General features: G+C 37.2%; 1 protein-coding gene across 2 annotated transcripts in view; it reads right to left on the bottom strand.

Annotated features, from left to right (window-relative positions):
* OLA1 (Obg like ATPase 1) overlaps positions 1-16211 on the bottom strand; it is a 118967-nt gene that overhangs the window by 80861 nt on the left and 21895 nt on the right. For both annotated transcript variants that reach the window (XM_027878481.1, XM_027878480.1), the window contains exons 3-4: positions 15523-15666; positions 6065-6192 (exon numbers count right to left, since the gene is read on the bottom strand). In XM_027878481.1, coding sequence (XP_027734282.1) covers positions 6065-6192; positions 15523-15666 — 272 coding nt within the window. The remainder of the gene's footprint in view (positions 1-6064; positions 6193-15522; positions 15667-16211) is intronic.

The following is a 16211-nucleotide window of genomic DNA, read 5'->3' as shown; positions in this document are numbered from 1 at the left end:
CTAATATTATACTCAAGAATGACAAGTCTTACAAAGTTCCTCTGCAATCGTTCAGCTTAGGAGGTTATTGCCCTTCCAGTAATTATCTTCTTGCCTACGTGAAAAATCTGATTAGTTGAAAGTTTTTTACATTTGGCCAAACTAAGCTAGACCCTGCACTGGCACTGATCTATCAAACAGGATGCTGGTGTACAGAGTATCTCCCTCCCTCTTGCAGGTTAGGGTTTCAAGGTAGTACTAGTTCAAACTGCATGTCAGAAGATTCACAAGAATCCCATTCTGGGCCTTTAATTCCACTACCAGAATTTTGGACAATTATGTACTACTATGCACACACAAGGTTCTTTTCTGCTCTTCAGGTGCTTCTACAAAATAGACTACATCAGCAGACAACTGCTTTGGAGCACCAGCCTTCATCACAGGTCTCTTCCCATATTATTGTACTGAAGAGTAGGCACATGAGAAAGAAAATAGCCATTGCAATGCCTGTTCTCACTCAGTTTGAAACCCTTTTAATTTTAAACCTTTAACTTAACCCTTTAATTTGAAACCCTTCATAGCTTCTGGATTTAATACAGAGAAGTAACTGAAAGCCAGTTGAAAGTTTAGCTGAACTGTGAGCCACTCCAAATATTTTATCAAACTACTATAGTTACTCTAACAACAAATAAGAAGATAATCTACTCAATAGCATACAGCAATACATCTTGATTGCGTAACAAGTTTAATACGTGCAAACTATTTTTAAACGTTGTTAGCTTAGCAGTGAAAGGTTTGTATTTGTACATGAGCAACCCTTTCTTAACAGGTGTCAATTATATTTAGTAATACACAACAAAGACAAACCATCTTCAAAAAAATGAACCAAAATATGTGGAAGACAATAAATATTTGTAAGACAGCTATGTTTACATCATTTCAAGGTGACTTTTGACACACTATAAAAATGAAAAAACAGCTTCAGATATTAGCAGTGACACAGTCGAGCTACAGCTGCATAAAGAGAGCCACTGGGTTTCCCAACACACAGAACACACATGCTGAAGGGATGAGGTGTAACTCATACTTTGTTCACTGAAATGCTAGTGCAGTGGAGTGTGGCTAAGTGATATCCTCACATGCCTCCTCTCTGTAGCAGTCAGATTCCAGGAGCAGCAGTTCTCTTCTTCTTAGAGAACATGGGGGAAAAAAAATGAAACGCATCATGCCTCAACTATATAAAAGCTACAGAACAATTTGCATTTTTATATAGAAAATACATACATTTTTATGTGAAGTAAAAAAATTAGGTCAAAAAAGAGGATGCATCTTATTCAGTTAAATAACTTTGTTATCACCTCTTTGATTTTTACAGGCAAATCAAAACACTGGCAGTATTACTGCAAGTAACCATTAACCCTCATGATGATAAAAAAAACCAAACCCAAGTTAATTTGATTTTAAATGCTGAGCAAAAATCAGTACAAATATTGTCAAACTCAGTTTTGATTAGTGCTTATTTCAAACAAGAACATACTATGCTCAGCTGACGTGATTCATATCTATCAAAACCTTCAATAATGGCAAACAGGTTTAGAAGTTACCTAAAACCCTGAAGGAGCAGAACCAGGGGGCATACTAAACATTTCTAGTTTTAACAGACATAAAACTGGATGGAGTAAGCACAATTAAGGCTTTCTAGGAACCAATTCACAATGGTCACACCAGTCACTTCTATAAGACTGCAGGGGATGTTTACCTAGCTTCATGGTTCTTTCACTCTTATCACAAAGAACAAGATTTCACAGATTACCAGTTACCAAGCTCCCCATCCTGCTGCTAAAAGGCAGCTGCGGCTCTTCTGCTGTAAAGTCAGAGCACTTCCAGGCAGAGCAGGAGCTTCCCACCCCTACCTGCCAGCATTCTCCCAGTACTGTGTCACCACAGGCAGCTCACATGTCCCTCTGCAGGACTGGGACACCAGGTGATGGCACACAGGTGAGCTCTCAAGTTCTTCCACAAAATCCAGCTTTGCCTGCCCTACACCTAACATTGGGCATCCAACCCCCACGTTTTTTTATCAATTGAAAAGGAGCATTTGATAGCAAAGTACTTTTACAAATGTCTTCCCCATTTCTGTAACTTTGAAAAGATTGGATTTCATTAAAGGAACTAAAAATAAGAGGAAAAAAATGTGGAATGTATTTTCTAGAAAACTAGGACTGTAGGATATCAGTGGGAAGAGAAACTCAAAAACATGAAGAGCTCTGGCTGTTTAACATCCAGTACATTCAAAAGCTTGACAGAGCTATAGCAGGGACTAAATACTAACATCTACCATTTTCTTCACTGAAGCATTGTTTAAGAGCAATTTGTAAATTTACACTTGTAACAAGGTTGCCATTTATAGTCCACCACACAAAGAAAGTAATTTTCTACAAGTACTTGTGACTGATCTGCCATAAAAGTTGAAAGGTAGTTAAAGCCATGAAACTTGGAAGAAACACTATCAGAACCTTCAAATAGCCTGCCTTCTGTCACCACAAAAACATTGCTGCCTCAGTAAAAACTGTAATACACCTGAAACACAAAAACCAGAACTGTCAGAAATGTTTCAAATTAAACAGAGAAACTTGGAAGATGAACAAAGCTGTAACTACCCTAAAGCACGTGTCAGGTTACTATGGTACCAATGCTGTAGACACCATTATCCAGGACACACAACCATTCTCAAATTAAATTCCCCCTTCACTCAGCCAATAAGCAAGGAAGCGTATCTTTCTGAGGTTTTGATATGTGGATTTGGCCAAAAGTAAATTATACCCCTACCCCCAAGAAAGTGGGATAACATCTGAAATTTTTCTTTTTTTGAGTGTTTAGAAATCAAATGGTTTAGTTTAAATATCAGTAAATAATTTTCAGTTTGTACACTTCAATAGAAAAAATCTACAGGAAGTATCAAACCCCAAAAATGCACTGCTCTATTCTGTACATGAAAACTTAGCACCTTGCTTGCTGAGGTAAGAGAATCTGCTTCAGACTGTTACTAATCATGTTCAAAAGTACAGTGGTGCTCAACACAAACTTACCTCTGCTTTTACTTGCCCTATTACCCTACCATGTGCTGTTTTCACAGATGTTGCCTGTTTCTTTGCATATATTAACATATAGGTTGGACATAAAACCAATGTTTTTATGTATTTAATGAATACCACGTCTGTCAGGGAAAGTAACAGTCTACAAGGGATAAGGAAATTTGAAGGCTGAAAATACACAGCCATTTCGAGGTGGGAGTACTATCTTTTTCTAAATGAAGTAAGGAAAGCAGAGAATTGGCCACATGGAAACAGTTTTCATTTCTCCTCCGCTTTATGCCATGCAAAAATCAGTTTGGGTAGACACCACACAGAACTTCCACACTTCCAACAAAAACATAATTATAATTACTTTGAAAGTACTACAGCTGCAGCTCACCTGTGTGCTCTGTAGTGGATAAACTGATAGGCAACAACTTTCTTCAAAAGCCATCCATAGAGGTAGCAACAGTGTATTCTGTTATGGCAGCTAAATAAATACAAATAAACCTTCTGTCCTAAAGAAAACACAGTTCGACACATCCTCAATGAATAAAGAAAACAGGATCAAAACCTTTAGCCTAAGACTATAAAATACCTTTGATGAGACATCCAAAGTTTGGCTCATACTCAACAAAAGCTCTCCATTCCTAGCAAGCCACTTCCTTGCCTATCATTACCCTAATTAATACAACGTGAGTTAAATTTCAAACTCTTTCTGCAAAAATATCAACAGAACAAAGCTAAGTCAAACGAGCCCTTCTTCAATAAACCGAGGCATGCAGACCTTGAAGTTTACAGCACAAATCCCACAATGACCTGCTTCTGACTTCCTGCCTGGCATTCATCAATAAGAAAAAGACCATTTCTCCAAAGGACTGTGTTTCCCATGCCAGCCATCACCATGGGCAGCAGCAGTACATACCACAACAGCATAAAGACAGGGAGCAACAGTTTCAGTGCTCAAAGGTGAAAATTTATTCAGATCTAATCAAAACCTAAGTGAAAACAAACACTAAATTTTTCATGCTTTGAAAATGCAGAGTCTCCAGATCACTTCCTAATACAGTTGTTCTTACAAACATTTTATCATTCTCATCTTCTCTTCCTCTTCAGAAACACCTCCTTTCTGGCTTGCTGGCATACAAGCCTCAGCTTCCAGCCCACTGCTTCTTCTCCTTAAATAGGAGCAGCCTGCCTTGGTAACCCATTTAAGTCAGTTTTAAGTGGCTGCAGAGATCCAGTATTCAGTGCCTACCTGCCAGGCTGAAAACTGACAGCTGCTTTCAGGGCACTGGTTCTCAAAGATACACAGTCCATCAAGAGCCTGGACCAAACCATGGTAAAAGGCAACAAAGGAGCTTCATCCTCTCAGGATAGGGAAAGTTTAAAGACTTACAAAAGCAGTTTAGGTAGTTTCTATAATCAAACAGAAACCATGCAAGCTCCAGACATGACACAGACTCATTGAAAAAATTTTGACTGGTGGATGGGTGTAAAAACATGACAGTATATAAAAAAGGTTTATGCATTTTTATAATACAAGTTACCATGGCATGTTGAAAACTTCAGTGAGTTCTAGGTTTTAACTAGAGTTTGTGTTGTATAACTAATAGATTCTTTTTTAAAAAATTTATTTACAAGAGGGCTATTACGATTTTTAGGACCAAATATTCTTTTTTTTTTTACTATTCTGGGGAAAGTAGAACTACTATGCATTTCACAGAGGGAAACAAAAAGTAATTTCATATCTCTCAAGCATAAAATTTTGCATTAGTTTTATTATTATTATTATCCCTAAGTAGTATTTTGAAAGAGCTTTGTGTTTATTAGGCAATCAACACCCACAACAATAGTTTCATTCCTCTTGCAATCCCCAAAGAAAAATACAAATGGTGTTATCCCTTATAATAGGTACCTGAACCAAATGCTTAGGATTATTCAACATATAGATTAAAAACCATCTTCACTGCTGGTTACTGTATCAATCTGTTTCTTAACAAGCACTTACGATACAAGTATCAAAACAGAGCAAGTTTAAAAGTTTATCACACCTGGCAGAACAGTATCAATCCCAGGACAGCCTATATTTGGGGAAACTCATCTCCACCTCTCCCTTTTTCTAGTGTTATTATAGGAATGGTTCTTGGGAAGTTACAAATATTTAAACTATACTGATGTATATTAATATTGATTTTGTTTTAGAAACATCCTGCCCAAAGAATTTTTTGCACCAATCACCAAATAAAAAGTATTTCTACCCCATTTTGTTTCTTTGTTCTATTGTTTCATTACTCCCTGTATAATGACCAACCAAAAGACAACAACAAAGATGTCCAGTTTCCTCAAACCTACAGAAACATTAAGCTTGGTCTTTTCTGTCCAGAAACTTTTTTCAATACACAAAGTATATTTTGCAAACCAACATACACTTTCAATGAAATTTTAAGTCCAAGGTTGTAATTGCTGTTAATATGACTCTGAAGGTAAGTTCTATATTGTGAAATACGTGACTAAAGGGAATCAAAACCTCTGGTCTAACTGAGAAATGTTCAGAATTGACATGAAGAAGGACATTCAAGACTCAATACAAGTCACACAGACATCAGGAAAAAGGACAGAAGTGAGGCTTGCCCTGTGAGGAACAGAATCCCAGAATCTGCTACTAACTCCCTATTTTCATTTTCTACTTCCATTTCATGCCTTTATTATCACATTCCATTCTTCCTCCTTTAAGAAACTAAATAAACATCCCTGCAGTACAGGCAAAAGAAAATAACAAAAAATCATTCCAGATTTCCAAAAAGCCAGTTCTTAAAGTCTTCAGTACAATGCTTTTAAAGAAAGGCATACATGTTATATAGCAGGGGATGAGAATCATCTTGGTTGGAAAAACCCAAAACATGATGACTTTGAATTGAAAGGTAAAGGTTAAAATTGTAACAGATATGCGCTCCACGGTTATCAGAGTACAACAACGCTAAAGAAAATAGATAAATAAGTTTACATACGCATCAGATGAAAGATCCCATCACAGGCGTTAATATGAGACAAGAAGGAATTTCCTAAGCCTTGTCCAGTGTGGGCTCCTTTCACAAGGCCAGCAATATCCACCACGTTGAGAAATGCTGGAATTTTGCTGAAACATGAAAGTCGAAAGTTTCATTACTGAAGCATATTAGTAAAAATTCTGGCACAGACATAAACTCAGAACATGAAAATTCAACAGTTCTTTTTTCTAGAACAAGTTTCACATCACAGTATGGAACGTATGACGAAATTCTCCCCCTTTTAACTCTAACCCTTCTCTAATTTCTCTGTAAATATTTATGTAAAATTAAGTAAACTAATTTTGAAGTAAGTAAACTAGTTTTTTGGAACTATACAGACAACTATACAATAACCAACAGGCTTGGTACACAAGGCATAAAGTCTATCATGTGTAATGCAGAATTTTCACAGCACCAAAGGGATGAGACACACAAATGGCCATTGCATTCTGCTATCACACACCTCTAGGGTTATCAATCAGTTCAGTAAATTATGCAACTTTCTCAGAAGACAAGGGTATTTTTTTAATACAGTGGTGATTAAAACTATCAGTGATCAGGTTTATGCAAACAGATTGAAAGAAAGCAGAAGACAAGTTAAGATGAAGTTTGCATTTTAATGTAAACACCTGCAATGTTTTCCACCACAGTGAACAGCAAAGACTTAAGCAGACATGACCATGACTATACTGTTGTTACTGTATAAATGTCATGTGAAGCCTAAATTAGCTGACACAAAAATGGAAAAAACCTTTTTAGTTATGGGAAATGCATATAGAAATTTATAAACTGCAAACCTTTTATCCTCTGCAAATTCTCAGGTTGTTTTAAAATTAGCAAATACCTTAACAGGCATTAATCTTTTCATGTATACGCTAAACCAAATTACTTTTCAAAATCCAGCTCAGTCAGGGGGAAAAAACCAAACAAAATACACGATAAAACTTCCTGAAAAGGTGCTAAAAGCACCTTTACGCGGTCTATGCAAATGACAACACCGCCACAGAGACCCCGATGCGAAGGGTGTGACTTGTGCTCTGCCGCCTGCGGGAGCACACAGTGCCCATTTCTAAAGCAGGGACTGTTTCACGGGGAGCGGTGGGTCTTATGGTGAGTGTTCTTCGACACAGGACTCAAATATAAAGATATAAATTCCGTGGGCTACCTTAAAATGTCTTTTCCAAAGACCTGCTTTTGCAGCGCTGCTCACAGACACAAGCAACCACTAAGACGGGAATGAGGGCTAGGGATGACCAAGCCAGCAACCTCCCAAACAGCCCTTTACAGAAACCTTCTCTGAGCAGCATTACACTTCTGAAGTCTTTTCTGTCCACAGCCCAAACTGAGCTTTACTTTTTTTAGTGTGACAACTTGCTGATAAATAAATTTGGTTTTTTTCAAATATTGAAATATTTGATGGCATGACCACTGTCAAATCTGTAACAGCAGGAAAATCCACTCGCATCAGAAAACAACTCTTCTTATCCCAGTGCCCGGTATGACAGCTATGGCCCAGACAGGAAAAAATGTTCTTACAGAAATCTATGGATCACTGTCTCTGCTCAGAGCAACTCGCTTAGGTACTAAAAAAACATTTCCAATTTCTTTTTCCTTGGTGCTATCCCACTTCCACTTGACTGCAAATAGCACAACACATGGTTTAATATCAGCAGGTGCACTTCATCACTTCAAATTAACTCCCTAATTCAGGAAAGGATGATCCACTAGAATCTCTCTTAATATGGAACATCAATTATTTCTGGAAGAGAGGTGACCTAAAAGTTTTGTTTTCAATCTTGCTCAAACACTTCCCAAGAAACAAAATTTATTCCAAGTAAAATAATTCCACAATACCAGATCTGAACAACTTTTGTTGTTTTTTTTTTAACCAAGGTGAAGTTGAAAGTATCACCAAACCTGTCAGGTGTAATAAATTAGGAACTTAATGACATTTCATGCCATTAATACCTTTGTGATGCGCTTAGAAAGAAGAATGAATACCCTGAAGGGTGATTTTGAAAAAATACACAAAAAAATATTTACAATGTAGTACAAGTTACCTAAATTCAAACACACAATATGCTAACTTTAAACTTCACTAGGCCCATGAAAAGAAGGGCTCATCCTTGGGAAGACAGATGTCATGTGCTGCATGTTAATGCTGTGGAATGCAGTAGAAAGAACATGAATATAAGAACATTCTGAAATAAACCAATTTTGCAAATTTCTCATTTTTGTCACACTATGGTTTTCTTAGCAAACTATCTTTTTTTTTTTTTTTTTAAACTACCAGCACACAAACTCAGAAACAACAAATCCTTATCTAGGGCATTACCAAGAGCAACTCACATTCTGAAGACAAAAGCCAGTAACTATTAATGCATTAACCAAGTAACTCCTTTTGCCTGATACAAACACAGAAGGATACTTCAGAAGAAACAGCGGCAACTTCCCAGTCAGACTTGTTAGAATTCCTTACTTTTTGACATATAACTAACTCAAAAGCAAGACAGAAAAATACCACTCTTTAAAGCACTTCTCCATTGTCATTTTAAACTGTTTAAGAAAAACAAAGGTGGTGTTAGAAATGTTGTATGCTCCCCTCTCACCTTTCTGGCAGGATTAACTTCCTGACCAGCCATCAAAACAATTCACACTTTCATTACAAAGATGCCACATTAGAGCAAGGCAGATACCTTCATATGCAGATGACCACTCGATCACCAGATTCAACCTCATTTGCTAGACAATGGAAAGAAAACCACAGCACATTTATTTCACAGTTGACTAATACAAGCAAGAGACCTTTGAAGTATCCAAGACGTTTTCTCACCTTCACTTCGGGTACCACAAAGCTAACATTCTAAGCAAATTAATACTATCCCCACTCCTAGGTCTTAATCTCTGTTTCATCATAGAAAGATGAATACAGTGAGAAGCAGACAAAGGCACAAGCTAGTCACACTTTCCTGTACTCTGAAGGACAAACAGCAAACATCATGAAACTAAATAAAGAGAAAACACTGCACACAATGGTAGGAAAGTATCATTTACCTCGAATACGGTTATTGAAGACTTAACTGGATTGTTCTATTTTCTTTTTTCCTCCTCCTCTAAACAAATTAATTTCCATTTCTTAAGATTCGTTAGTCAGCATTAGCATAATGTCACTGAGCCTCAAATGATCATCAGGAACAGGTGGCATCAGCAGATCATTTGTACAAATCAGTGCAACACCAATCTACCATAAAGCATGTCACAGGAATTTATAGTAATTGTATTGATAGTATGAAACAGAATACCAAATCCAGAAGTATCTCTATATTTTAACCACAGGTATAGTCTTCAAGCAAGAATTTTTTACCTCATTTAGACAGCAATAGGGGGTTTGTGTTAGTGTCCTACCTTCACTGTGCGAGCGACTGCAGTCAAGAGCACAAGACTCTCTGGGCCAGACCAAGTTCAGTTTTGTAGTTCAGTGGTTATGGTTTTCATTCAGGAATAAGAGGCTTATGCATCCATAGGGTTACACACTTTACAGGGGATGAGGACTATTTTTCACCAACTTGGTTTCAAATTTCACTTCAAACTTTAGTCCAAAACAGTTATTTAAACAGGCAAGAGGAGTTTCTTTACCTGACCTGTTTGTCCAGTACAGCAGTTCTGAATGGCACAAGGCAGCCAGTTACCTATTTGCTTCTAAAATGTACACACACATGGTATCTCAAATTTGTTGTGACTATTGTTTTTCTAAAATTCGAGGGGAAGAGGCATACATTTATTTCTTGGGTTTCCACTAGTATTTGCTTTGTAGTAACTGCTGTTTCTCTCCCTGGATTTTTACACGTCTAGGTTTCCACAATCTCTCTTCACCAGAGCAAACAAAATCCCATTAGTTTCTCTGCATCTTCTAGTACAGTTCACTTAAATCTCACATCTACCACAAGACCCTGGAAAGCCACATGACACCTTCAAGTCATTCAAAGTGCAGCAGTTTTCCAGTAAGCCTCAATAATAATACTCATTTCTTTAACAGTTCAACAACTTTCCCTCAACTCAAACTCTACCTGATCCTATGAGTCCCATATACCAAAAAGGCCAGATTCTTCAGCATTAAGGTATAATGTCCAGCTTCCCTTTCTCTTTGGTAAAGCCAAATGTGCTACTCATCTCCTAATTCCAGTACAGGCTCTTCTGCCTTTAAAGGCATCTATGTTAAATCTGTTAGAAAAGAGCAATTATTCTTCTTTCCTGAAAATTCATACAATTTAAGTAGGAGTCATCTGTTAGGAGTTCATGAATTACCTAAAGTAGCAACACAGAAGGAGAACATGTATATTGTGATAACCCCTTAAACAGCCAGTCAACTTTCAGTATGTCCTCACTGCTATTTTTGGCTCATTTCCAAATAGAAATGAACAGTTTACCGATCCTCCCTCTTCCAGGAGACTGTATTCCCACTTACAGCTTCTGCAATCAATCTTGCAAGCAGCTTTGACCAATGTAAGCAAAATCCCTCACTGGGCAATTAAAGGAATCTGCTTCTGAAGAACCAGGTACTGCAGATGAACCCTGATCATTTCTATGCAAGACTGATTTCATTAATAGCATTTTATCCATGGTACTGACAAACAAGACTTGAACCTAATGACACATGAACCAGGAGTGAAAAATCTGCTAATTAAATTGCGCTTATATGAATCATAAAAAGATAAGAGATTCAGTGTGGATTACAACACAAAGTCTGTGTCCTGTATATAACAAACACCTATTCAGCAAGTTATAACAACAAAATAAAACTACTGAAATTTTGCCTTCTCCCATCAGGCAGAAAAGATGGCTTGAGTCACCAGTACTTAAGGTCTTTCATTAACCGCTGGTAAATTTGCAATGCTAGAACACGCACCACAGCCCAGCTGATTTACAAAGGCCCAGAACCAACTGAAGAGCAGGCAAAGTCAGTGACACCAGAGGAAGAAGAACATAAACAACAGGATATATGTGCCAATTTTCAGTCATTTTCTGTAAAAAATGGGATTGCTTGGATGTGCTTTCAGATGCTGATATGTTAGTTATATCCAGCTAAGTTATTGGTGTATCACCCTGGAATTAAAGGTGGTTTCTATTTACATAAATTCTCTTCTTAAATCTGGATTAAGTCCCCCACGATGTCACTCAAAGTCCCACTGCTGATCTCATTTCTACATAATGCTTTCCAGCAACTGAGTAATAATTTTGACTTTAAAACTTTATCAAGTAGCTGACTATGCTGTCATATAATGATAGTCCTATCCTACAGTGAGCTGAAAGGAACTTTTATTTAATTTTGCAGAGGACTTTCAGGACCTAGACAGCAATGGAAATTACTCAGATTTAGTTCAGTAACCATTACTTGAGCACTAAAGATCTGAATGTATGAATTTTATCAACCTACAGTGACAAACCAGAACAAACCAAAGCAACCTGCTGAAAAAAAAGAACAGAGATCCTGAAGTATAATGGGCTAGAGTTAAAGAGGGATAATTGTAATTTACATATTATCCTCCTTTGAGATAACCAGGACTGCTTTAAAATTTAAGTTTGAAAAGCACATCCAAGACAGATTAAAAATAAACTAAGTTAAATAGAAATGTTTGTGGGTGCAATAAGCTTTGTGTTTTGTGAACACATATGTGCAAGAAAACTCACCCACTTACAGGTGCAAAAAAGGAATGAAACAAATACTGACAGTTATAAAGCAGTTTGGTTCATCCTTTCTCACTTTAGTAATTTCTGCTGATAATCTCATTTGATTTAAACTTAGGAAGTAGAAACATAGACTTTAAAATCACCTTTTTTACTAATGTTTTCACACAGGTTGATTACTATCAGCCAATACAGTCCTTCAGATGTAACTACTTACAGTCAGGCTGCAGGTAAGGAAGAAAGAATGCAAATATTTGCAGTGAGGAGTTTATCTGGGGCACAAAATAAATAAACTAAAGAGGAAATTACACTTTCCTTCACCCCCTCAGTCAAAATCATTTTGAGGCTTGAATCAAATGCCCTGAGGCACAGCTCCTGGTCAGGCACAGCACACTACAGCTGTTGGCAGCAGGCAGGTCCGTATGGGTCGAGCCCAGTGGGTACGGTCAGAGGCTTTCAAGATACATGTGAGTTATGACACAAATCACTTGTCCAAATTACCCTAAAAAGTATTTCTAACTCATGTAAGTTTAATCTAAGTTTAATGTGATTAAGCAGCATCAGAATTAAATTTAGAACAAAAAATGCAAGAAAATAACTTTATTAAAGGTTTTATTATGTTACTAAAATTTCTTTAGATGCACTAGACTCAGTTCTTTCCTTTTGTGAGACATCAGTGTCCCATAAAATATTAACTGCAGATAACAGATCAAGTGTTTCTGGCTTCCATGTCACAGTTTTCATTGCAGGAGTTACCTGTTCAGACGAAAATCACCTCTTTTCCATTTTAGAATTAACAACTCTCAGCCTGTGTTACCTACTTGGGATTCATAAATTAGAGGTGGGGGAGGGGAAAATACATCTTTCTGCTTTAGTTCCTGCTGAAGTGAATCAGTCTAAAGAATATATTCTCTTTCCAGTTAGTAAACTGGAACTAATCCAATCATTAGTCTGTCAAACCATACCTGAAAGTACTTGTGTTGGGGGAACAGGGGTAGGAGGACAACAAAACAAAAAGCCAGCAGTCTCCTTTCTGAAAAAGCTACATGTGGGCACAATGTAACAAATATGAGTTTTCACTGAATACTGCAATAAATACAACACAAACAAGTAAATATATACATTAAATTATTAACATAATATAAAAAAAAAGATCTTAATATAACAAGCATTCAGAACTGGCTTTAGCAGATTTTCTTCTTTTTTGTAATATCCACAATTTCATTCACACCAAAAAGCAAGCAATATATAACACTAAAGCACAAAGAAATTTGCTCATCTGTATTATTTGGAAACGATATAGCACTTTTTACCGAAGTTCTTGAAGCCCACCTTCTGTGTACACTGAAGTTATATTACTGAAGTTATCTATTGTCAACAGTCATATACATCCCACTGCTACAGAAATAAAAAAAAAAGCACAGGTTACGAGTTCTGGCACTGTACCATAATCTATTAAGTACAGATTTTAACTGTGCATAATTGTCTCTAAATTGTTGCCTACATGACTTCATCTAGAAACATTTACATTTCATGTATATATAGTCATAACTCATAGCAGCAACATCCTTGGCAACAGTCAGCCTTGCTGTAGCAGCAGCAATCTCAGTTCAGTGTGACAGACAGCAGCTGCCAGCCCAGCCCTGTCCTGCCCTTCCCTCCCCTGGCTCACAGCAGGCACCAGCACACGATCACTTTGGCCTGTCATACGTTATTTTAGCTAAAACAAAGTCACCCCTTTTCCCCCCGGCCCCCACCTCCCAACAATGTCTGCAGTTATGTGAAGACTAAGTGCAACATAATGGAAAATAAAAATCTGAGTGCTTCAGATTTTGAAAGACAAAATCTTAAGGCTAGACAAGAGTCTAATTTAAAGAGAATTCTCTGTTTATAAAACATTCTGCGTGCACAGATGGATTACGTCTACTAATCCAAACAAGTACAAAATTAACACAGAGCGTATTACATAAAGATGAAGAATAAAATCAAGACTATACAGAGAAATTAAGACATTTAAATTACAATTCAGTAGCATATCTTTGTGACTATAGCCTTCTTTTCCTGAGTTAGTCTCAGGCAGACAAGCAGAAACAACCCAGTAAGTTACTTCGCTACTGAATTATCACTATCACTGCTTTATTACTGTTACAGTGAATATTAAAGTCACATGAGCAGCATAAGTGACCTCAGGAGCTATAACTATCCACTAATATCCACACTCATTGACTGTAAGTAATAAATACTGTCAAAGAGCATTCAAATGAAAGCTGATTATCCAGCTCATTATCAAATGAATACAAATTCAGCAAATGTACTATTTTCATTGATATTTAAGAGTGATGAGAGAGAGGAAGAAAAGAGCAAGGGACAAAATTTCCAAGTCTGAGAACACACATGCAGGTATTTGCAATCTTTACATCTGTCCTTGTAAGGTGAGATTACAAAGGTAGGCGAGGGGAGAGGTGACAATCTCTTTGTCACTTCAATTATTAATTCCGAAATAGCCATTTATAGTTAAGTGAGAAGAAAAAGATTACTAAAGTGGTCACAGTGGCACTAATAATTTAGAAGAGAACAAAACTTAAAGACCACACCATAATCTCTGCACAATCAACAGCCTGAAAGTTTTGTCTCTAATTCAGCTGTTTTGTTTTTACGATCTATGCAGTAACAACTATGCTTAATGTTGACTTGAGAAGGAAAAGCAAAATAACATGTTATAACAATCCACCTACACAAACAGCTTTGTATCAATGCAGTATTTAAAAAGTGCATAATAATTACAAACAGAAGTAGCTTGTTTGGACTTGAAAATTATGTGTCAGCATATGGATTTTTCATTAGCAACTGATCAACCTTTTTTTAATTGTAGGTGTGATCGGGCTCTTGAGGTCCAGGTGTTGAACAAAAGCGCAGACATACATGCTACTTTGCCCTATGGTTTATGTACACTCACTTTATTCAAGATACCTCTGCAAGTAATTGCAAACTAAAATTAATGAGTCACAAGTCCTTATTAAAGTATGTTTTCCGAAAGCACCTTAAATTTTGCTGTCCAAGGGAAAAAAAAAAAACAATTCCCACACTGAACATATAGAGCAGATTACAGAAACAGTCAACAGCAGAAACCGTTGACGGGACAAAATTAATACACTCCTAGAAAAATGAAAGAATCAGAAGAGATGCAGTGTAGGAATATCCCTGAATATACCAAGTAACAAGTAGCAGAGCCTATTAAAAGGAGAGAAAAGTCACAGGCAAAAAAAGGCTGCCCATAAATCTTACTGGCAAATGACTGAGGATGAGGAAGCAGGGATGTTGACAGGTATTGGTTACCTACAGCACATACAATATTCTGAACAAAACAAAATACAGGGTAGAAATCTCAGAAATTAGCAACCTCATGACACGTTAGGTATGTCCACTACTGTTCATTTTCCAAATCTTTTCAGAATATCCTTCATGTCACCTGGGAGCATCCAGCTTCAAAGACAGGAACACCAAGCATCAAATAGTGCTGAGTAACTCAGTTTTTATCATTCTTATACAACAAAAGTCATCCTGGGGGCATGGGAAAGGTAAAATCGAGGTACACACATAATTTCACATTCTAAAACAGATGTTAGTAAAAACTTGACGATATTACAGTTGTACTGAACTTTTATGAAAACTTTTAGTTCCACAGTACTACACTGGCTGCTTAACTGAAGAGAAACATTAAGAATTTGAGTTACCTTGGAGGTTTGTGATACTGGCATAGGAAGTCAAATCTGTCATCTGGCACAGGTACTCGACTCTCATTCGGATCAATAGTACAGAAAGGGAAATTTTCCGCTGCTGCTTGACTCTTTGTTAACACATTGAAAAATGTTGATTTCCTATAAACAAAACACACACGTTCTTGAAGAAGTCCAATTTAGAATCATTTAAAAGGACTGGATAAAAACACATCTTATTCCAACCTAAAAGCAATATTGAGCTTTCCCTTTACTTCAGTGACAGTGACCATTCCCCTGACTCTAGCAGAAGACACTCTTAAATAAGTATCTGGAGTGTCCCAATGAAACCCAGTGATGTTTGACCTCTCTTCCCTACCTTTCAAAATTCCCCTGAGTAACTATATTGCATATACCTGTTAGCAAACAAAAATGTAAGTCAAAAGCAATGCACAACCCTACTGGTCATTTTTCATTTTCCTCAAGTACACAATGAGATGCCCATAAGAATGCTTGAAATTAATTTCTGAACTATTATGGCCAGTCTCTTCGCGAACGAAGAACCGGGGAAGGTCTTTCCACCTTCCAGCCTGCGCATTGGATTTTTTAGGTGAGACACAGTGTGCGCGGAACTGAGCCCACCCTTTAATCCTGAGGTTCATCTGCCGGGGCCAAGCACACTTGGACAGTGGCAGCGAGGTCCTCAG

This window comes from Empidonax traillii, unplaced genomic scaffold, assembly GCF_003031625.1.
Source record: "Empidonax traillii isolate 1590-97213 ecotype Southwest subspecies unplaced genomic scaffold, ASM303162v1 scaffold42:size1813164, whole genome shotgun sequence".
Lineage (NCBI taxonomy): Eukaryota > Metazoa > Chordata > Aves > Passeriformes > Tyrannidae > Empidonax > Empidonax traillii.
The sequence above is the reverse complement of the archived record's forward strand: the minus strand, read 5'-3'. Positions and strand labels throughout refer to the sequence as shown.